Source organism: Pseudophryne corroboree (genome assembly GCF_028390025.1).
Source record: "Pseudophryne corroboree isolate aPseCor3 chromosome 3 unlocalized genomic scaffold, aPseCor3.hap2 SUPER_3_unloc_14, whole genome shotgun sequence".
Taxonomy (NCBI): domain Eukaryota; kingdom Metazoa; phylum Chordata; class Amphibia; order Anura; family Myobatrachidae; genus Pseudophryne; species Pseudophryne corroboree.
In genome coordinates, this window is record NW_026967502.1 from 2,979,646 (window position 1) to 3,004,197 (window position 24,552).

Sequence of the window (24,552 nt, forward strand, 5' to 3'; positions counted from 1 at the left end):
GTCTTCATGCCGCCGATTTTCCGGACCACCTTCTTGCTTCTGGCTCTGTAAGGGGGACGGCGGCGCAGCTCTGGGACCGAACATCAAGGCTGGGCCTGCGGTCGATCCCTCTGGAGCTAATGGTGTCCAGTAGCCTAAGAAGCCCAATCCGGCTGCAAGCAGGCGAGTTCGCTTCTTCTCCCCTTAGTCCCTCGCTGCAGTGAGCCTGTTGCCAGCAGGTCTCACTGAAAATAAAAAACCTAAGTCTATCTTTCTTTCTAAGAGCTCAGGAGAGCCCCTAGTGTGCATCCAACCTCGGCCGGGCACAAAATCTAACTGAGGCTTGGAGGAGGGTCATAGTGGGAGGAGCCAGTGCACACCAGGTAGTCATAAATCTTTCTAGAGTGCCCAGCCTCCTTCGGAGCCCGCTATTCCCCATGGTCCTTTCGGAGTTCCCAGCATCCACTAGGACGTCAGAGAAATTATAAGGTCCTCCTTAATCCCATGCTTAAAGCCCAACTAGTTCAGGAATTAGTTCACTACTTCAGATCTAATAAAAATCCTAGTATTAATTATCATAATCAGCGCCAGACCAATCAATTGGTAATGACTACAACTTGCACTTTTTTATATTTATGTACTTTGATATTGGATATTAACTTGTGGCAATACAACTTCAGTTGATACTGGCATTGGTGGTCCTCAGCAACCCCGTTGTTGTTGTTGTTGTGTCCCTTGACTATGCTGCACTAGATTGTGGTGAATAACACTCCGAGATGGATCCTCAATGTGAATACCAATAATTGAAAAATAATTAGTTTATATATATTCCACGTGGGCATATTATATTGCTGCTATAATACATGATGGAAGTCGGGGCAGTAATGTGCGGGCAGTAGTCTGATGCTCACGGCACCCTGTATCCATGGAGATGATTTGGATAAACTACTGGTCTGGGTGTGCCCAGCGCTCATCACCGGAAGTCACGTAGCGGCATCTGAGATGCAAAACCAGGAAGTAGAGAGCCCGGTGGAACGCGGATGAGATATGCTGAACTGGAGTGCACTACTTGGATGGTGAGGCATGTGCAGAGGGGTGGAATGCACGCTGGGGGGAGCGGGGCGGACAGCCGATTCACCTGTAAGTAGTTGTACTTTGTATGGGTATTTAGGTGATGTGTTGTGGTTGTTCACTCACAGATGGCTCCACACTAAGCAGGGGCAATGACATGATGCAATTGTCTTCAGCGGTCATTCAGTGACCGAGGTCGACGGACTGAGAAGTTACCTTCTGAACCCTCTTTGTCCTAAAGTATATTTATGGAAGTACTGTGTAGGCATTATGGATGCCACATTGGTTGGGCATGATGTTTTTTGATAATCCATGCTGAGCCACCGTGACTTGTTCATTTATTGAATGCCCAATATGGGTGAGAATAAAAAGTAAGCGTTTTTCTGTGATGGATCGAGCGCCCTCTCTTACATTGGGGGTAATTCCAAGTTGATCGCAGCAGGATTTTTGTTAGCAGTTGGGCAAAACCATGTGCACTGCAGGGGAGGCAGATTTAACATGTGCAGAGAGAGTTAGATTTGGGTGGGGTGTGTTCAATCTGCAATCTAATTTGCAGTGTAAAAATAAAGCAGCCTGTATTTACCTTGCACAGAAATAAAATAACCCCCCATATCTAACTCTCTCTGCACATGTTATCTCTGCCCCCCCTGCAGTGCACATGGGCCCTCATTCCGAGTTGTTCGCTCTGAGTTTTTCATCGCATCGCAGTGTGAATCCGCTTAGTGCGCATGCGCAATGTTCGCACTGCGCATGCGCCAAGTAAATTTACTATGGAGAAAGTAAGTTTACTCACGGCTTTTTCATCGCTCCGGCGATCGCATTGTGATTGACAGGAAATGGGTGTTACTGGGCGGAAACACTGCGTTTTAGGGGCGTGTGGCTGAAAACGCTACCGTTTCCGGAAAAAACGCAGGAGTGGCCGGAGAAACGGTGGGAGTGCCTGGACGAACGCTGGGTGTGTTTGTGACGTCAGCCAGGACCGAAAAGCACTGAACTGATCGCACAGGCAGAGTAAGTCTGAAGCTACTCAAAAACTGCTAACTCGTTTGTGATCGCAATATTGCGCATACATCGGTCGCACATTTAAGAAGCTAAGATTCACTCCCAGTAGGCGGCGGCTTAGCGTGTGTAACTCTGCTAAATTCGCCTTGCGAGCGATCAACTCGGAATGAGGGCCATGGTTTTGCCCAATTGCTAACAAACTTGCTGCTGCGATAATCTCAGAATTACCCCCATTATGTCTGTTTATCTGGACTGGAATGGAACAGATAAACCATGCCCTAAAATACCAGTGTTAAGTTTTTGTATTCACGATTGGATAAATCTGTGTCATACTATGGGATTTAAAATGATACATATGTGTGTGCCTCGCTATTATTAATAAATGCGGTCATCAAGTGCTTTATATTATTGTTCTACAAGTTACGGGTGCTCTCTGTAATACGTACAGCAGTAATTGTTTTTAGAGAATTGTAGCACAGTGGGAGGTTGAATGTGTATCTCTTTTTATGGGTGTTGTGATGTGTTTTCTACGCTGTACATATTATTTTGCTGATTGTGTTTGAATAGGGTATATCTCTTATATTTTGATATATTATGATTATATTATCTATTATATTATGATTATTTTAATCAATTTGTAAATATTTTTAATACAAAAATGCACTGCATTATTAAACTAGTTATCATCCATCTATAATACACACCGTCATATTTGTTTTTAGAGAACCACATACTGTATTTGTTCTGCATTGTACAGCTGTGTTAACAAAATAGCGGCGACTCATTGTAATGTAATATATTTAAAAAAAAATACATTGGGGTATATGCAAATGCGGTCGAATTGCCGCAAATGTCGAAAAACGGGGCATTTTTAACACACAAAAAAATTGACAATGCAATACAGTACTTTTCGACAAAAAAACGGATGTTTCAGTTTCAACTTTTTGAAATTCGACAGTTGTCAAATTCGACATGTCTGCAATGGTAAAAATGTGGCTTTTAGACAAAAGTATATTCAATTGAAGAAAGTCTATTCGACAACAGTGCTTTTCGACAGTAATTTTGTCAGTTTCATTCCGCCTCACTTGCTGGCGGAATCTAATAAAAAATTTAAAAACATGTTTTTTTGTGTTTTTTTTTATTGCTAATAGCATATCTATTTATATTAGAAGGGATTATGTGCTTGGTTTGTCTATTAGAAGACACAAGTATTATTTATAGATTTTTTAAAATAATATATTTTTTTAACTGATTAAAATAGAGAGAGCATCGTTTTCAGTGGGAAGGGGTGGGAATTGGTTAAAATCAAGAAAAAAAATGCGTGGGGTCCCCCTTCCTAAGCATAACCAGCCTTGGGCTCATTGAGCCAGTCCTGGTTGTAAAAATACGGGGGGAAAATTGACAGGGGATCCCCAGTATTTTTACAACGAGCACCGGGCTCTGCGTCCGGTCCTGGTGCAAAAAATATGGGGGACAAAAGACCAGTGCGGGCTCCACTAGCTGGAAAGATAATGCCACAGCCGGGGGACACTTTTATATCGGTCCCTGCGGCCGTGGCATAAAATCCCCAACTAGTTACCCCTGGCCAGGGTACCCTGGAGGAGTGGGGATCCCTTCAATCAAGGGGTCCCCCCTCCAGCCACCCAAGGGCCAGGGGTGGAGCCCGAGGCTGCTCCCCCCATCCAAGGGCTGCGGAATATGGAAACCAGAGGAAGTCACATGATATAATTTCAGCTTCCTGACAGGCCACTGCCCCCACTCCACATAATGCTCGGATATAAATGTCTGCCACTATTTAGTTACACAGAAAGAGACCCCCCCTGTAATGTCACCCACTATTCACATGATATGTCACAATCACACATAGCCACAATCACAGGTACATACAGTCACTATTGGTGGTTCTGGGCTCCGGACAGTTCAAGGGAAATCGCACAGTCACAATGGCAGTGTGTGTATCCACCTTTACACACCAGACGAGATATATATACACAGCAACACTGATATTATGTGGACACAAAAGTAACAATACAAGTGACACATTAACAGGAAATTGTTTCTGTCACCATAGCGACAATTATCTGGAAATAAGATAATACACAGACACATAAAAAGACTCAACGGAAATCTTTTGTTTTTAAACGACTTTATTTCATATCTTTAATACACAGATTTTTCTCCATATTTTAAACTGAAATACTTTACTCTGCACAACATGGATAAAAATAAGATTTTAATTACGTACCAGTAAATCCTTTTCTCGTAGTCCATAGAGGATACTGGGGTTCTATTTAGTACCATGGGGTATAGACGGGTCCACTAGGAGCCAAGGGCACTTTAAGAGTTTAATAGTGTGGGCTGGCTCCTCCCTCTATGCCCCTCCTACCAGACTCAGTCTAGAAACTGTGCCCAAGGAGACGGACATACTTCGAGAACAGGATTCACACAGACAGTGGTGAGATTTGAACCAGAACACACATGACCAAAGGAAAACCATGGCAACAAATCATGAAACATGAACAGCAACAGCTGAACCAATACTTAACCAAGTAACTATGCAGGAATACGAAGCACTGGGCGGGTGCCCAGCATCCTCTACAGCAGGCATTCCCAACCGCGGCCCTCAAGGCACACCAACAGTGCAGGTTTTAGTGATATCCAGGCTTCAGCACAGATGGTTAAAATAAGATTTTACTTACCGGTAAATCTATTTCTCGTACTCCGTAGAGAATGCTGGGGACTCCGTAAGGACCATGGGGAATAGACGGGCTCCGCAGGAGATAGGGCACTTTAAGGAAGACTTTGGATTCTGGGTGTGCACTGGCTCCTCCCTCTATGCCCCTCCTCCAGACCTCAGTTAGGGAAACTGTGCCCAGAGGCGACGGACAGTACGAGGAAAGGATTTTAGTTAATCCAAGGGCAAGATTCATACCAGCCACACCAATCACACTGTATAACCTGTGATAAACTACCCAGTTAACAGCATGAACAACAACATATCATCAGCGCAAGACCGATGCAACTATAACATAACCCTTATGTAAGCAATAACTATATACAAGTCTTGCAGAAGAAGTCCGCACTTGGGACGGGCACCCAGCATCCTTTACGGACTACGAGAAATAGAATTACCTGTAAGTAAAATCTAATTTTCTCTTACGTCCTAGAGGATGCTGGGGACTCCGTAAGAACCATGGGGATTATACCAAAGCTCCCAAACGGGCGGGAGAGTGCGGATGACTCTGCAGCACCGATTGAGCAAACAGGAGGTCCTTCTCAGCCAGGGTATCAAACTTATAGAACTTTGCAAAGGTGTTTGACCCCGACCAAGTAGCAGCTCGGCATAGTTGTAGTGCCGAGATCCCTCGGGCAGCCGCCCAAGAAGAGCCCACCTTCCTAGTGGAATGGGCCCTAACCGATTTAGGCAATGGCAATCATGCCATAGAATGCGCCTGCTGAATCGTGTTACAGATCCAGCGAGCAATAGTCTGCTTTGAAACAGGAGCGCCAACTTTGTTGTCTGCATACAGAACAAACAGAGCTTCAGTCTTCCTGATCCTAGCCGTTCTGGTCATATAAATCTTCAAAGCCCTGACTACATCCAGGGACTCGGAATCCTCCAAGTCCCGTGTAGCCACAGGCACGACAATAGGTTGGTTCATATGAAAAGATGAGACCACTTTTGGCAGAAACTGAGGAAGCGTCCTCAACTCTGCCCTATCCACGTGAAAAACCAGGGCAGGGGCTTTTATGTGATAAAGCTGCCAATTCCGAAACACGCATTGCCGAAGCCAAGGCCAACAACATGACCACTTTCCAAGTGAGATATTTCAACTCCACTGTTTTGAGTAGCTCAAACCAAGGTGACCTGAGGAAACTAAATACCACAGAAAGATCCCACGGCGCCACTGGAGGTACAAAAGGAGGCTGATTATGCAACACCCCCTTCACGAATGTCTGTACTTCAGGAAGAGAAGCCAATTCTTTTTGAAATAAAATGGACAAGGTCGAAATTTCTCCCAAATCCACTCCTGTTTGCAGGAAGTGAAGCAGACGACCCAAATGGAAGTCCTCCGTAGGAGCAGCCCTGGCCTCACACCAAAAAACATATTTTCGCCATATATGGTGATAATGTTTCAATGTCAGATCCTTCCTAGCCTTTATTAGTGTAGGAATGACCTCCTCCGGAATACCTTTTTTCGCTAGGATCCGGCGTTCAACCGTCATGCCGTCAAACGCAGCCGCGGTAAGTCTTGGAACAGACAGTGCCCCTGCTGCAGAAGGTCCTGTCTTAGAGGAAGAGGCCACGGATCTTCTGTGAGCAACTCTTGCAGATCCGGACACCACGTCCTTTGTGGCCAATCTGGAACAATGAGGATTGTTCTGACTCTATTATTCTCAACACCTTGTGTATGAGAGGCAGAGGAGGAAACACATAGACCGACCTGAACACCCAAGGTGTCACTAGAGCGTCCACCGCTACCGCCTGAGGGTCTCTTGACCTGGCGCAATACTGCTTTAGCTTTTTGTTGAGATGGGACGCCATCATGTCTATCTGAGGCAGTCCCCACCGACCAACGATCTGAGCGAAGACTTCTGGATGAACTCCCCACTCTCCCGGATGCAGGTCGTGTCTGCTGAGGAAGTCCGCTTCCCAGTTGTCCACCCCTGGGATGAATACTGCTGCTAGGGCGCTTACATGGCCTTCCGCCCAGCGAAGAATCCTGGTCATTTCTGCCATGGCCACTCTGCTCCTTGTGCCGCCTTGGCGGTTTACATGAGCCACTGCTGTGACATTGTCCGACTGAATCAGAACCGGTTTGTTCCGAAGCAATGCCTCCGCTTGGAGTAGGGCGTTGTATATGGCCCTCAACTCCAGGACGTTGATGTGGAGACAAGTCTCTAGATTTGACCAGAGACCTTGGAAATTTCTTCCCAGTGTGACTGCTCCCCAACCTCGGAGGCTTGCGTCCGTGGTCACCAGGATCCAGTCCTGAATTCCGAACCTGCGGCCTTCTAGGAGGTGAGCACTGTGCAGCCACCACAGGAGAGATACTCTGGAAGACAGGGTGATCCTTTGATACATTTGTAAATGGGACCCGGACCATTTGTCCAGTAAATCCCATTGAAAGGTCCTCGCATGGAACCCTCCGAAGGGGATGGCCTTGTACGATGCCACCATCTTCCCCAGGACACGCGTGCAGTGATGCACTGAAACCTTTTTTTAGCTTTAATAGGTTACTGACTAGGGCCATGACCTCCTGAGCCTTTTCCGTCGGAATAAAAACCTTTTTCTGGTCTGTGTCTAGAATCAGGCCCAGAAAGGTCAGACGCGTTGTAGGGACTAGCTGGGACTTCGGTATATTGAGAATCCAGCCGTGCCTTTGCAACTTTCTCACCGACAGCGACACGCTGTCCAGCAACTTCTCCCGAGATCTCGCCATTATGAGGAGATCGTTCAAGTATGGGATAATTGTGACCCCCTGCTTGCGCAGGAGCACCATCATTTCCGCCATTACCTTGGTGAAAATTCTCGGGGCTGTGGAAAGCCCAAATGGCAACGTCTGAAATTGGTAATGACAGTCCTGTACTGCAAATCTCAGGAACGCCTGGTGAGGAGGGAAAATCGGAACATGAAGGTATGCATCCTTTATGTCCAGGGACACCATCCAATTCCCCCCCCCCAGGCTGGCGATGACCGCTCTGAGCGATTCCATCTTGAACTTTTTCAAGTACAAGTTCAGAGATTTTAGATTCAAAATGGGCCTGACCGAACCGTCTGGTTTCGGGACCACAAACAGGGTTGAGTAATACCCCTTTCCTTGCTGGAGAAGGGGAACTTTGACTATCACCTGTTGAAGATACAATTTTTAAATTGCAGTCAACACTAACTCCCTCTCTGATGGGGAAGCTGGCAGAGCCGATTTGAAAAACCGGCGAGGAGGCACGTCTTCGAATTCCAGCCCGTATACCTGAGAAACAATCTCTATAGCCCAGGGATACACCTGTGAGTGAACCCAGACCTGGCTGAAAAATCGAAGACGTTCCCCCACTTGAGCTGACTCCCCCCGGGAAGCCCCAGCGTCATGCGGTGGACTTTGCAGATGTAGGGGAGGACTTCTGCTCCTGGGAACTAGCTGCATGCAGCTTTTTTCCCTTGCCTTTTCCTCTGGCAAGGAAGGACAATCCCCGTACCTTCTTGCTTTTATGGGAACGAAAGGACTGCATTTGATAATCAGGTGCCTTTTTAGTATGCTGCGGGGGGACATAAGGTAAGAAATTCGATTTACCCGCCGTAGCAGTAGAGACAAGGTCAGAGAGGCCTTCTCCAAACAACTCCTCCCCCTTGTAAGGCAACGAGTCCATATGCCGCTTTGAATCGGCATCCCCCATCCACTGTCGGGTCCACAAGAGTCACCTAGCAGAAATAGACATAGCATTTATTTTGGAGCTTAGTAAACAAATGTCTCTTTGAGCATCCCTCATAAAAAAAGCAGCATCTTTGATATGCTCTAGGGTCATTAGAATGGTATCCTAATCTAGGGTGTCAAGTTCCGTAGATAAGGAATCTGTCCATGCTGCGACAGCACTACAAACCTAAGCCGATGCCATGGCCGGTCTAACGATAGTACCGGAATGTGTGTAAATGTGCTTCATGGTAACCTCCTGCTTACGATCAGCAGGATCCTTGAGGGAAGCTGTATCCTGAGAAGGCAGTGCCACCTTCTTGGATAAGCGTGTCAGTGCCTTGTCTACCTCCGGCGAAGATTCCCATCGTATCCTGTCCTTTTGTGGAAAGGGATACGCAATGAGAATCCTTTTGGGAACTTGTAGTCTCCTATCTGGAGATTCCCAAGCCTTTTCGCACAAGTCGCTTAGATCAAATGAGGACAGAAAGGTGACTTCAGGCTTTTTCCCTTTATACATGTGTACCCTCGTGTCAGGGACAGGGGGTTACTCAGTGATATGCAAAACTTCTTTAATGGCCATAATCATGTAACGAATACCTTTCGCCACCTTTGGCTGTAATTTTGCATCCTCATAGTCGACACTAGAGTCAGTATCTGTGTCGGTATCTGTGTCAGTGATCTGGCATATTGTGCGTTTTTGAGACCCCAAAGGACCTGGTGCCACAGGGACAGGTATGGACTGGCTACCTGACTGATCCCTAGCTTCAGCCTTGTCTACTCTTTTATGCAGTAAATTTACATTTGCATTCAAGACATTCCACATATCCACCCAGTCCGGTGTCGGCGTTGCCGACGGCGACCTAACAATCATACGTTCCCCCTCCTCTTTAGATGAGCCTTCCAAATCAAACATGTCGACACACACGTACCGACACACTTCACACACACAGGGAATCTCTTTTCTGAAGAGAGGTTCCCCCTTAGGCCCTTTGGAGAGACAGAGAGAGTATGCCAACACACCCCAGCGCAATATACCCCTGGAGACAAACACAGAATGTTTTTCCCAGTAGCGCTGTGAAATGTATAAAATGCCAATAATGTGCCCCCCCTCTACTTTCAAACCCCCTTTCACCGTATGTAAAGCAGGGGAGAGTCTGGGGAGCTTCCTCTCAGCGGTGCTGTGGAGAGAAAATGGCGCTGGTAAGTGCTGAGGGAGAAGCCTCGCCCCCTCGGCGGCGGGCTTCAGTCCCGCTCAAACTTATGAAAAAATGGCGGGGCTCTTTTATATACATGTACAGCGCCCACCTGTACATGTATATATACTTTTTGCCATAGGAGAGGTGTTATATTGCTGCCCAGGGCGCCCCCCCTGCACCCTGCACCCTTACAGTGACCGGAGTGTGTGAGGTGTATGGAGCAATGACGCACAGCTGCAGTGCTGTACGTTACCTCTGTGAAGTACCGAAGGCTTCTGCCGCCTGAGACATCTTCTGTCTTCGTTTCTTTTGCTCTGTAAAGAGAACAGCGGCGCGGCTCTGGGAGTGAACGCCCAGGACGAACCTGTGTTCACCCTCTCTGGAGCTAATGGTGTCCAGTAGCCAAGGAAGCAGAGCCTATCATTTAAGTAGGTCTGCTCCTCTCTCCCCAGTCCCTCGATGCAGGGAGCCTGTTGCCAGCAGTGCTCCCTGAAAAAGAGAAAAAATCCTAACAAAAATGCTTTCTAAGCAGGAAGCTCAGGAGAGCTCCCTGCAGTGCACCCATTCTCCTCTGGGCACAGTGTAAAACTGGAGGAGGGGCATAGAGGAAGGAGCCAGTGCACACCCAGTATCCAAAGTCTTTCTTAAAGTGCCCTATCTCCTGCGGAGCCCGTCTATTCCCCATGGTCCTTACGGAGTCCCCAGCATCCTCTAGGACGTTAGAGAAATCAAAATAACTGAGCTAATTAAGTCACCTGTGTTCAAGCCTGGATATCACTAAAACCAGGACTGTTAGTGTGCCTTGAGGAAGGGAGGGAGAATGCTGAGGGTCCTGCAGAACTGATTGGCCTCTGAGGACCTAACGTTTGGTCAAAGTATCGAACTTGTAGAACTTAGCAAACGTGTTTGAACCTGACCAAGTAGCTGCTCGGCAAAGCTGTAGAGCCGAGACACCCAGGGCAGCTGCCCAGGAAGAAACGAAGAACTGAATGTGGGCCTATACAGATCTTGGAACCGGCAATCCTGCCATGGAATAAGCATGCTGGATAGTAAACCTGATCCAGTGAGCAATTGTCTGCTTAGAAGCAGGACACCCAATCTTATTGGGATCATAAAGGACAAACAGCGCGTCCGATTTCCTGTGACGATCTGTCCGCTTCACATATATCTTCAAAGCTCTCACAACGTCCAATGACTTTGAAGAAGCTGAGGTGTCAGTAGCCACTGGCACCACAATAGGTTGGTTGATATGAAATGCAGGCACGACCTTAGGAAGAAACTGCTGACGCGTTCTGAGCTCAGCTCTATCCTCATAAAAACCAAGTAGGGGCTTTTGTGCGACAATGCCCCCAATTCTGACACACGTCTTGCTGATGCCAAGGCCAACAGTGTGACAGCCTTTCACGTAAGAAACTTTACGTCTACCTCCTGTAAAGGCTGAAACCAATCTGATTGCAGGAACTGTAACACCACATTAAAATCCCAAGGTGTCGTAGGAAACACAAAGGGCGGTTGGATGTGCAGAACCCCTTATGTCTGAGCCTAAGGGAGAACAGCCAATTGTTTCTGGAAGAAAATGGACAAGGCTGAAATGTGGACCTTTATTGAGCTTCTTGTTGAGACGAGAGGCCATCATGTCTATCTGAGGTACTCCCCACCTGCTTGTTACCTCCGCGAAGACCTCCGGGTGGAAGTCCCACTCTCCTGGATGGAGATCGTGTCTGCTGAGAAAGTCTGCTTCCCAGTAGTCCACTCCCGGAATGAAGATTGCTGACAGCGCCAATGCATGTCTTCCCTAGAGAATAATTCTTGCTACCTCTGACAGTGCAGCTCTGCTCTTCTTTCCACCCTGTCTCTTTATGTAGGACACCGCCGTTACATTGTCTGACTGAACCTGAATGGCTTGATCTCGCAGAAGATGTGCCGCTTGTAGAAGGGCATTGTATACGACCCTTAGTTCCAGAATGTTTATTGGAAGGATGGCTTCCTGACTTGACCACTTTCCTTAGAAGTTTTCCCCCTGGGTGACTGCTCCCCAACCTCTAAGACTTGCATCTGTGGGTAGAAGAATCCAATTTTGAATCCCGAACCTGCGGCCTTCGATCAAGTGAGAAGTCTGCAGCCACCGGAGAAGTGAAATTCTGGCTTTTGGCGACAGGCGTATCTGCTGGTGTATGTGAAGATTTGATCTGGACCACTTGTCCAGGAGATCCAGCTGGAAGAATCTTGCATGGAATCTTCCGTACTGCAGTGACTCATAGGACGCTACCATCTTCCCCAGAAGGCAAATGCACTAATGAACCGATACCCAGGCTGGATTCAGGACATCCCGGACCATTAACTGGATCACCAACGCTTTTTCCAATGGAAGAAACACCCTCTGAACTTCCATGTCGAGTATCATCCCCAAGAAGGGAAGTCTCATTGTCGGCTCCAAATGTGATTTTGGAAGGTTCAGAATCCATCCATGATCCTGAAGTAGATGAGTTGAGAGAGTAGTACTCTGCAATAACCACTCCCTGGAAGATGCTTTTATCAGTAAATCATCCAGATATGTAATTATGTTCACTCCCTGCTTGCGGAGGAGCATCAGCTCTTCCATGACCTTGGTGAACACCCTCAGTGCTGTAGAGGCCAAATGGCAGTGCCTGGAACTGATAGTGACAGTCCTGTAGTGCAAACCTTCGATAAGTCTGGTGAGGCGGCCAGATCGGAATGTGAAGGTACACATCCTTGATATCAAGGGAAATTAGGAATTCCCTCTCCTCCAGACCTGAGATTACCGCTATCAGAGACTCCATCTTGAATTTGAATACCCACAAGTAAGGGTTCAAGGATTTTAGGTTCAATATCGGTCTTAACAAACTGTCCGGTTTCGGTACCACAAACAGATTGGAGTAATAACCACTGTTCTGTAGTTGTGGTGGAACTGGAACAATGACTTGTGATGGTAACAATTTTTTAATAGCCTTCTGCAGGATTGTACTGTCTTCCTGAGAAGCTGGTAAACCTGATTTGATGAATCTGTGAGATGGGAGTTCTTGAAACTCCAGTCTATACCCCTGGTCAATAATATCTTTTACCCAGGGGTCTAGGCATGATGTTGCCCAGATGTGACTGAAATCTTTTAACCTATGTCGACTTACCTGCAGCTGCCTTGGATATTCACATATCCAGTGTGTCCCCAAACAGGTCCTCACCTGTGAAGGGCAGGATCTCCACACACGTTTCTTGGATTATGTGTCCACAGTCCATTGGCGAAGCCACAGTCCCCTGCATGCCGAAACGGCCATAGTTGTGGCCCTTGCATTAAGCAGGTCATTTTCCTTCATGGCCTACACCTTGAAGCCTGCAGAATTCTGTATGTGATGTAAAAACATGTCAATGTCATTCCTATTCATGGACTCTAAATCATCTAGTAAGGTGCCTGACCACTTTACTATGGCCCTAGAAATCCACGCACAAGCAATAGTGGGTCTCTAAACCACTCCTGTAGCAGTGTATAGTGATTTGAGCGTAGTCTCAATCTTGCGGTCAGCCGGCTCCTTTAAGGAGGCTGTACCAGGGACAGGTAAAACAACCTTTTTTGACAATCTAGACACAGAGGCATCCACAATAGGTGGGTTTTCCCACTTCTTCCTACTCCTGAGGGAAAGGGAAAGAAATGAGCAGCCTTTTAGGGAATTGGATTTTTTTTTCTCTGGGTTTTCCCAGGTTCCTTCAAATAGGAAGTTTAACTCCTTTGATGCAGGGAAGGTAACCGAGGATTTCTTTTTTATATTAAAATAAGATTCCTCTTCCTGAACAGAAACCTTCTCGGTTATCTGCAAAATATCCCTAATGGCCTCAATCATAGCTTGTACCCCTCGGGCAGGAGTTGCATCTCCCCACCAGATCCACCTCACCGTTTCCTGTATCTGAGGCGTCGGTATCAGTGTCAGCATGCATTATCTGGGCCAGTGTACGCTTTTGTGGATACGTGGGTGGGGTGAGAGGCGCAGTTGTGGGGGCTGAATCCCTATTCATCAGATCCTCCACAGACTCTCTCTAAAATGACGCGTCTTTCTCAGTATGGGATAATCTGGTAGAGATAGTTGATATCATACCCCTTATGGAGTCCACCCAAACGGGTTCAGACCCAGAAGCCTGAGAAGGTGTACTGTTTTGAGTACATAGCAGGGACTCCCCTGGAGAAGATCAACACTCTGCAGTACAAGACACACGGGGTCATTCCAAGTTGATCGCTCGCTGTCGATTTTCGCAGCGCAGCGATCAGGTGAAAAACTGCATTCCTGCGCATGCGTATGCCCCACATTGTGCACATGTGACGTATGGGTACAAAGCCCTTTGTGGTTGTGCTCAGGTTCTAGCAAAGTTTTCTTTGCACTGGCGGTGTTATGATTCCAGCACTCCTGGTCAGACGAGATCTTATGGCAAGGACCGGAGCACTGGAACGGAATGCGGGAAAAGGGAGCAGGAAAGAACAATAGCCCCTGGCGCCCTAACTCTGTTGTCTCACCCGTGCTGTCAGAAATCCCTTGCGAGACTATGGTTTCTTGAGCCCTTGGCAGCCGCGTTTGAAGGGCGGATTATGTCTGCCCAACTCCGATGCCCCCCGGTCTTAGTGAGAGACAAAGGGAAATCCGAGACAGGATGATAACAAGAGGCCCTCTAACTAAACAAACAGGCCAGGGGCTACGAGCTAACTAAAAACCTAAAGTATGTGCGGAGAAACTGCCAGGGAAAAAGACAACCAAAATCCACTTGTCCAATACTCCTACCCGCCACCGCCGAATACCAGAGTGGACCTGTGGAAGCGGAACCCTCCGCAAATGCTCCAAACACAAAATATAAAGGGTAAAGCGGCCGAGCCGCTACACACGGCAGAGCCGCGACTCACGAACACCACTGGATGTTAAACGGTGATCAGTCAGGACTCCAGGGACGAGATGATAACTCCCGAGTACAGGACTTCAGAGGACTGGAATGATCGGATACAGCAGGACTGGAAACGGACTCTCAGCAAACAAAGGCAGCATGCAGGAAGCTATTACCGGCGTCTGTGAGAAGCCCTGGGAGTGTACTTAACAGGGAGTCCTTCAATCAGCTGTTTAGAAGCTGATTGGACTAAATGCCATGCAGCTGCCTTGCTGCACGGCCAGAGAACAGGTGAACGCATTAAATCCTAAAACCCAGCAACGGGGAACGCGGTCCGCCAGTGGCGTCCCCGTTGCTAGGGTCCGTGCGGCTTCAGCGCGCCCGGCGTCTAGCGTTGCTAGGGAGCCGGCGGCTGTACGTGCACGGCGTCCCTAGTTGCTAGGCGCCGGGTCGCACGGACAAGCGGACCCCGGCGCCTAACAGTACCACCCCCTTGAGGAGGGGTCAAGGAACCCCTAAAGCCAGGTTTCCGAGGAAATTCCCAAAAATATGCCCTCTTGATCCTCGGGGCATGAAGATCCTTATCCAGGGCCCAAGACCTTTCCTCCGGACCATAGCCTCTTCAGTGAACCAGAAAATAAAGCCGGCCCCGGGACAATTTGGAATCGAGAACCTTCTCCACCAAGAACTCCTGTTGTCCCTGTACATCCACTGGAGATCTACCCTGAGAGATCCTCCGAGGAAATCTACTGGAAGAAACGTATTGTTTCAACAGGGAACAATGAAACGTATTTCCAATCCTGAGAGATCTTGGTAAACGTAACCGAAAGGCAACTGGGTTGACTCTTTTAATAATAAGAAATGGCCCAATAAATTTGGGTCCCAATCTAGCCGAGGATTTTCGAAGCCTGATGTTACGAGTCGACAACCATACCCTATCTCCCACCTTAAAAGTGCAAGGACGTCGGAGCCTGTCAGAAATTTTCTTCTCTCGAAAGGCCGCTTTTCTGAGAGCAAGGTGCACTTTTTTCCAAATGGCTCTGAGATGGGAGGTTAAGGTTAGCGAGGAGACTGAGGAATGATGAAAAAAAGAATTAGCTCTGGGGTGAAAACCAAAAACTGAAAAGAATGGAGACTCTTTAGTGGAGGAATGACAAGAATTATTGTAAGCAAACTCCGCCAACAGAAGAAACTCGGACCAATCATTCTGGAGTTTGGCTGAATACAAGCGCAAATACTGTTTCAATGATTGGTTAACTCGCTCGGTTTGCCCGTTGGATTGTGGGTGGTAACCGGATGTTAATGACAATTTCATCTTTAATGAGGCACAAAAACATTTCCAGAATTGTGCAATGAATTGTGGACCCCGATCAGAAACAATATCAGTAGGCAACCCATGAAGTCTGAAAACATGGCGGAGAAACAAAACTGCCAACCCTTGGGCAGAAGGCAATCGGAGAAGAGCAATAAAATGAGCCATCTTGCTAAAACGGTCCACTACCACCCATATGACTCGGAATCCGGCTGAAAGGGGAATGTCAACCACAAAATCCATGGAAATATGAGACCATGGCCTGAGAGGAACATTTAAGGGCATAAGTTGCCCGATAGGCAAGGAACGGGGAACCTTATGCTGTGCACAAACCTGACATGAATAAACAAACTCCTTAACGTCTTTAGAAAGACCAGGCCACCATACTGAGCGAGAGACTAACTCCAAAGTCTTAGAGATTCCCGGATGCCCGGAAACTTTGTTATCATGGAATTCCGTTAAAACAGTAGCTCTCAAAAACTCAGGGACGTAAAGACGACCAGCAGGAGTATTTCCAGGAGCTTGGTGTTGAAGCTGTTTTAACTGGGTAAATAAATCTTGTGTGAGGCCTGCCCAGATGACCGAAGATGGAAGTATGGGAGTAACCGGACTGTTATTGTGAACCGGAAGAAAGCTGCGTGACAGGGCATCAGCCTTAGTATTCTTGGAACCAGGCCTGAAAGTGATTATAAATTTGAAACGAGTAAAAAATAAAGCCCAACGTGCCTGCCGGGCATTAAGCCGCTTAGCCGATTCGATGTATTGCAGGTTTTTATGGTCAGTCAATACTGAAATAGTATGTTTTGCTCCCTCCAGCCAATGCCTCCACTCCTCGAAAGCCCACTTTACCGCCAGTAACTCCCGATTACCAACGTCATAGTTGGATTCAGCGGAGGAGAATTTACTGGACATAAAGGCACAAGGATGTAACTCCAGAGACTCCGGATCCTTTTGAGAAAGGATAGCCCCCACTCCAACCTCCGAGGCATCAACCTCCAAAACAAAGGGCAATTCTGGATTGGGATGTCTGAGGACTGGAGCTGAGACAAAAGCTTGTTTCAAGGCCCGGAAGGACAACTCAGCTTCACGCGACCAGTTGGTAGGATCCGCTCCTTTCTTTGTCAGAGCTACAATGGGAGCAACCAGGTCAGAAAAAGAATGAATGAACCTCCTATAATAATTCGCAAACCCTAAAAAGCGCTGAATTGCTTTTAAATTGGTGGGTTGCGCCCAACTAAGGATGGCCTGGAGCTTCTTTGGTTCCATGGAAAATCCTTGAGGGGAAATAATGTACCCTAAAAAAGATACTTCCGTGACGTGAAACTCACACTTCTCCAGTTTGGCATATAAATGATTCTCACGTAACTTCTGAAGAACCAGACGCACCTGGGTAACATGTTGTTCCATTGATTCAGAATAAATCAGGATGTTGTCTAAGTAAACGACCACGAATTTCCCTAGGAAGTCACGGAGCACATCGTTAATGAGGTCTTGAAAAACTGCTGGAGCATTAGACAAGTCGAACGGCATCATTAGGTACTCGTAGTGACCCGACTGAGTACTGAAGGCCGTCTTCCACTCATCTCCAGATTTAATTCGGATGAGGTTGTACGCTCCTCTAAGGTCAATTTTAGAAAAAATCACAGCCGAACGTAACTGATCAAAGAGTACAGAAATCAGCGGCAAAGGATAAGTGTTTTTAACTGAGATCTTATTCAGGGCTCTAAAGTCAATGCAAGGTCTAAGCGAGCCATCCTTTTTCTCCACAAAGAAGAAGCCTGCACTTAAAGGAGATTTTGATGGTCTAATAAATCCTTTCTCTAGGCTCTCCTTAACATAATCATTCATAGCCGCAGTTTCTGGCCCGGATAATGCATATAGTCTTCTCTTTGGCAAAGCGGCACCAGGAATTAGCTCGCACAATCATAAGGCCGATGGGGAGGCAGAATGTCCGCATTGCCTTTGGAAAAGACATCAGCAAACTCCTGGTATTCCACAGGAATGAGTTCTGGAATGATAGCTGCTACTCTGACTGGAAACGTAATACATTCCTTAGCACAAAAAGTACCCCATTGTGAAATCTCCCCTGACCGCCAATCAATGGTGGGATTATGAAAGGCCAGCCAAGGGTGACCCAGAACAACTGTAACTGCTGGGCAATGAGTAAGCTAGAACTCGATTTTTTCAGAATGTAGAGCTCCTACTGTAAGTAATACAGGGGGTGTACGGAGAGAAATAACCCCATTTGACAGTGGACTCCCATCTAAGCCATGCATGGTGACACACCTACCCAAAGGTAACTGAGGAATGCCTAAGGCCTTAGCCCAAGTTAAATCCATAAAGTTTCCTGCAGCTCCACTGTCGACAAAAGCCGACACCAAAGAACTAAGGCTGCCAAAGGAAACCTTAACTGGGACTAAAAGGGAGTTATTCGAGGAGATAAGCTGCAGACCTAGGTGAAGCCCCTCACAATTCACCTGGTCAAAGCGTTTCCCGACTTGTTCGGACAGTTACGAGCAAAATGTCCCTTACCCCCACAGTACAGACAAAGACCAGAATTTTGCCTTCTGGCTCTTTCCTCAGGAGACAGCCGAGAGAGACCCATCTGCATGGGCTCCTCTACGTCTTCAGGAATGGAATATAAACACGGACTTGATCTTACAGGTGCTCCTCTATCAGCCCTCCGCTCTCTGAGACGCCGATCAATCTTGATAGAAAGCTCCATGAGTTTATCGAGTGTCTCAGGAGCGGGGTACTGGAGGAGACTGTCTTTTATAGACTCTGATAAGCCGAGGCGAAACTGACTGCGCAGGGCTGGGTCATTCCAGCCACAGTCGTTTGACCAACGGCGAAATTCAGTACAATAAACCTCTGCAGGATTTCTACCTTGTTTGAGAGCGCGCAGCTGACTTTCAGCAGACGCCTCTCTATCTGGGTCATCGTACAAAAGCCCTAAAGACTTAAAAAAAACGTCTACTGACAACAACGCAGGATCCTCTGCCTTTAAACCAAATGCCCAGGTCTGAGGATCCCCCTGGAGTAAAGAAATAATAATCCCAACCCGCTGAGATTCAGTACCAGAGGCAGTTGGTCTTAAACGAAAATAAAGTTTACAGGATTCTTTAAAATTAAAAAATCTTTTCTATCACCAGAAAAACGGTCAGGCAAATGCATCTTTGGTTCAGGGACTACCCTTGGGGAGGCTCGCAAAAGATCTTCCTGCGACTTCACCCGAAGAGAAAGTTTCTGAACCATCTGAGTAAGTTCTTGAATCTGATTGACTATGAGCTGACCAGGATTCGGCCCTAAACCAGTCGGATTCATGAGGCTAAAAATCCTTAACAAAACTGAATGAAAATGAAAAAATTAAACCCTGTTTAATTTTAATTTTTGATTTGGCCGGTAATAATGTTATGATTCCAGCACTCCTGGTCAGAGGAGATCTTATGGCAAGGACCGGAGCACTGGAACGGAATGCTGGAAAAGGGAATAGCCCCTGGCGCCCTAACTCTGTTGTCTCACCCGTGCTGTCAGAAATCCCTTGCGAGACTATGGTTTCTTGAGCCCTTGGCAGCCGCGTTTGAAGGGCGGATTATGTCTGACCAACTCCGATGCCCCCCGGTCTTAGTGAGAGACAAAGGGAAATCCGAGACAGGATGATAACAAGAGGCCCTCTAACTAAACAAACAGGCCAGGGGCTACGAGCTAACTAAAAACCTAAAGTATGTGCGGAGAAACCGCCAGGGAAAAAGACAACCAAAATCCACTTGTCCAATACTCCTACCCGGCACCGCCGAATACCAGAGTGGACCTGTGGAAGCGGAACCCTCCGCAAATGCTCCAAACACAAAATATAAAGGGTAAAGCGGCTGAGCCGCTACACACGGCAGAGCCGCGACTCACGAACACCACTGGATGTTAAACGGTGATCAGTCAGGACTCCAGGGACGAGATGATAACTCCCGAGTACAGGACTTCAGAGGACTGGAATGACCGGATACAGCAGGACTGGAAACAGACTCTCAGCAAACAAAGGCAGCATGCAGGAAGCTATTACCGGCGTCTGTGAGAAGCCCTGGGAGTGTACTTAACAGGGAGTCCTCCAATCAGCTGTTTAGAGGCTGATTGGACTAAATGCCGTGCAGCTGCCTTGCTGCACGGCCAGAGAACAGGTGAACGCATTAAATCCTAAAACCCGGCAACGGGGAACGCGGTCCGCCAGTGGCGTCCCCGTTGCTAGGGTCAGCGGCTTCAGCGCGCCCGGTGTCTAGCGTTGCTAGGGAGCCGGCGGCTGTACGTGCACGGCGTCCCTAGTTGCTAGGCACCGGGTCGCGCGGACAAGCGGACTCCGGCGCCTAACAGTAGGCTGCTAGAAGATTGCCAGAAAGGGGGCGATACTGGGTGTCAACTGACCATTTTCAGTGAGTGTTTGCAAAAACGCAGGCATGTCTGAAAAATCGCAGGCATGGCTGGGCGGGTGTATGACGTCAAATCCAGACACGAATAGGCTGAAGTGATCGCTAGTGCTGAGTAGGTTCAGAGCTACTCAGAAACTGCACAAACTGTTTTTGCAGCGCTCGGCTGCACATGCGTTCACACTTCTGCCAAGCTAAAATACACTCCCAAGTGGGCGGAGGCATAGCGTTTGCACGGCTGCTAAAACTAGCTAGCGAGCGATCAACTCGGAATGACCCCCACAGTCCCTTGCCATGGTAATGTGAGATATATGCGCACACACACACAGGAAAATGTCAGCTTCCCCCACAGCACCGTCAGAGTGTCACAGAGTATGAGGGACAACCCACACAGCGCCCTATCTGCCTAATATTATGATAAAAGCCCGGCGCTGACCAGCTACCCTCAATAGGGTAGCTAGTACCATTTAATTACACTCCCCCCTCTATAACCCCCTGGTACCGCAGAGGTATGCTGGAGTTGTCTGGAGGGGCAGCGCTTCCCTGTCAGCATCCTGTAGTGAGATCTGCAAGGAGAAAATGGCGCTGGTGAGCTGCTGGGTCTGCCCTGAGTGGAAGCCCCGCCCCCCTGTAATGACGCGCGGCTTCCCGCCCTTTTGTTTATACTGGCCTTGTGGTATTATGTCTGAGAGTGGGATACAGCCCCAGTCAGACCAGTGTAGGGTAGTCTTATTGGCTTCCGAACACCCCTCATAGTGCAGAAAAATATGTTGCTGAGCCTTGCAGGAGCGCAGCCTGCAACCAGAGCTGCGCTCCCACCCTTGTGCCGCCATACCCGCCGGTGACCCACTAACTGGGACGCCAGCGCTGTACTTACCACTCTTCATGTCTTCTGGCTGTTAAGGGTGGCGGCTTGCTGCGGGAGTGTGCGGTCGCCATAGTGGGGCTTGCGGACATTTCCCTCAGGAGCTCAGTGTCCTGTCAGTGGAGTAATGGAGCCATTAACTCTGTATTCATTCGGCCATTCTCCCCCCTAAGTCCCATGAAGCCGGCAGACTGGTGCCAAACAGCCTCCTGTAAAATAACAAACTCTAGAACACAATAAAACTAAGAAAACTCCTAGGAGCCCCCCTAGCTGTGACCGGCTACTAAACTGAGTCTGGTAGGAGGGGCATAGAGGGAGGAGCCAGCACACAGTGTTAAACTCTTAAAGTGTCCTTGGCTCTTAGTGAACCCGTCTTTACCCCCACGGTACTAAATGGAACCCCAGCATCCTCGAGGACATAAGAGAAATATCCTTAAAGCACAGAAACAATTCAAGTTACATTATAGTATTGCAGGTAAGTAAAACAGATACATATCAGGAGCCAAAAGCCTATGGGGGTCATTCAGACCCAGCCGCAATAGCGGCTCGCAGCAGTTTGCTGGTGGTGGCAAAATACACATGCGCAGCGGCCACGCAGACACACACATTGCAGTCGCATCCCTGAGTGAACGCGGGTGGGCCAGGACCATTTTCCGGGGGCTGCGTGATGTCACATCTGCGTTCATCTCTGATTAACCCCTATAAGCTTCCAGAGTGCACCTCATATCTCATCTTTTCCAAGTTACTACAAATGATATGAGATCGGTAGCAGCACTACTTTCAGGATTATTACACAGAACACACATAACTACTGCCAGTCCTGTCTTTCCCACTACTGCCAGTCCTGTCTCTCCCACTACTGCCAGTCCCGTCTCCCCTCACTACTGCCACCGACCTAGTCTCCCACCACTACTGCAACCCACCCTGTCTCCCCCCACTACTGTCACCCCCCCACTACTGCCACCCGCCCCACCTCCCTGACACCTTAGCTCTGCTTGGGGACAAGATTCTCAGAGACACTGCCTCCTGCAGTCCCTACTACTACTAACCACCCTGTCTCCCTCCTCTATTGCCATCCGCCCTGTCTCCCCCTACTACTGCCACCCACCCTGTCTCCCCCCACTATTGCCACCCACCTTGTCTCCCCCCACTACTGCCAGCCACTGTGTCTCCCCCCGCCACCTCAGCACTGCTTGGGGACAATATTACCCACTGACAGTGCCTTCGGCAGGCCCCACTACAGCAATAGTGCCACCACTCTGTCTCCCCCGACATCTCAGAACTGCTTGGGGATTCTTGGTACTGCTGGTAAGAGTCCTTCATCTGCAGATGGAAGTAAGAAAGCAGGGCAGTAATGAGGCAGAAGCTGCTTCTGGTACCATGGACCCTGGTCATGTAGGGCTGAGAGTCAGTCAGATTATGTAATACAGTCACCATCTTACAGGCAGCCGGTGAAGGGAGCAGAGAATGGGTGTTATGTGGCAGGAACGGGCTGGTTAGGTAACAGCCTGGCTGCTGCAATCTGTACAAGCTACAAGCGGTGCAATTATTTTGCTGGGAGACCCAGGTAGAGGACATTGCAGTAGTCTATGTGTGATGATACAAGTACATGTATGACTGTAGGTAGATCTTCTGAGGGAAATAAGTGCTGGAGTCTGGCTATGTTCCTCAGATGAGGATCTGATTGTGGCTGATACGTGATGTATAAGTTTCACTCCATAATCCAGGACACCAAGATTCCACACATGATCAGCATTTTGTAACTCTGAACCTCCAAGCGTAAGTCTGGTTGGTTTGCAAAGCTGAGCTGTAGCCCTGCCCTTTGTTGGTGAGCTTCTATCATAAGGACTTGTTTCACCAGTACTGAGTCACAGCCAACTGGCATCACCCACACCTGAAGCTCAGCTAGACAACCATTTAGGATTGGTACTGGGTTCTCAGTACCCTGAGCAAAACACAGATCATCTTCATAGCAGTGGTAGATCAGTACATGACGTCTGATTATTTCACCATGCGGTAGCATGTATATTGCAAAAAGCATAGGAGATAGGATAAGAATCTTGAAGAACATCATATGGCAATAAGTATACCCCAGAAGATTAAAATGGTTTCTCACCTGACTGATGTCTACAAGAGCTGATTTACTTCTTAGAGTATGGAAATGGCTTCTCACCTGTGTGACTTCGAAGATGTGTATAAAGTTGCGATTTCCAGGTAAAACATTTCCCACACTCAGAGCAAGAAAATGGCTTCTCACCTGTGTGACTTCTCTGATGTTTAACAAGATCTGATTTGTATGCAAAACATTTTCCACACTCAGAACACGGAAATGGATTCTCACCTGTGTGACTTCGCTGATGTTTAACAAGATTTGATTTCTGTGTAAAACATTTCCCGCATTCAGAGCAAGAAAATGGCTTCTCACCTGTGTGAGTTCTCTGATGTTTAACAAGATCTGCTTTGCGTGCAAAACATTTCCCACACTCAGAACATGGAAATGGCTTCTCACCTGTGTGAGTTTTCTGATGTTTAATAAGATCTGATTTCTGTGTAAAACATTTCCCACACTCAGAACATGGAAATGTATTCTCACCTGTGTGACTTCGCTGATGATTAACAAGATGTGATTTCTGTGTAAAACATTTCCCGCACTCGGAGCAAGAAAACGGTTTCTCACCTGTGTGACTTCTCTGATGTGTAACAAGATGTGATTTATGTGTAAAACATTTCCCACACTCAGAACATGGAAATGTATTCTCACCTGTGTGACTTCGCTGATGCTTAACAAGATGTGATTTCTGTGTAAAACATTTCCCGCACTCGGAGCAAGAAAATGGTTTCTCACCTGTGTGACTTCTCTGATGTGTAACAAGATGTGATATCCGTGTAAAACATTTCCCACACTCAGAACATGGAAATGGCTTCTCATCTTTGTGACTTTGCTGACGTGCAACAAGATGTGATTTCCGTGCAAAACATTTCCCACACTCAGAACATGGAAATGGCCTCTCACCTGTGTGACTTCTCTGATGTATAACAAGATGTGATTTCTGGATAAAACACTTCGCACAATCAGAGCAAGAAAATGGCTTCTCACCTGTGTGACTTCTGTAATGTATAACAAGATGTGATTTCTGGATAAAACATTTCCCACACTCAGAGCAAGAAAATGGCCTCTCACCGGTGTGACTTCTCTGATGTTTAACAAGATCTGATTTCTGTGTAAAACATTTCTCACACTCAGAACATGGAAATGGCCTCTTACCTACCTTAGCTGGCTGATGGGTAATAAGCTTTGTGTTCTGTATAAAACATTTGGCATCTATAGAACAGGGAAACTCCATATCTCCTGTCAGAGCTGTAACAGATGCACCAATATCAGAGTGATCAGGAGAACATTTCCCAGGATCAGAGGGATCAGCTG

The 24,552-nt window shown here is 47.6% G+C and overlaps 1 protein-coding gene across 1 annotated transcript in view; it reads right to left on the reverse strand.

The window, feature by feature from the left end:
* The window catches only part of LOC134983414 (zinc finger protein 268-like), a gene marked incomplete at its 5' end in the record, with an annotated part of 129,953 nt that extends 105,717 nt beyond the window's left edge, over window positions 1–24,236 (reverse strand). Inside the window, one exon of the mRNA XM_063949103.1 lies at window positions 23,386–24,236. Coding sequence (XP_063805173.1) covers window positions 23,386–24,236 — 851 coding nt within the window. The remainder of the gene's footprint in view (window positions 1–23,385) is intronic.
* Between the last annotated feature and the right edge of the window lie 316 nt (window positions 24,237–24,552).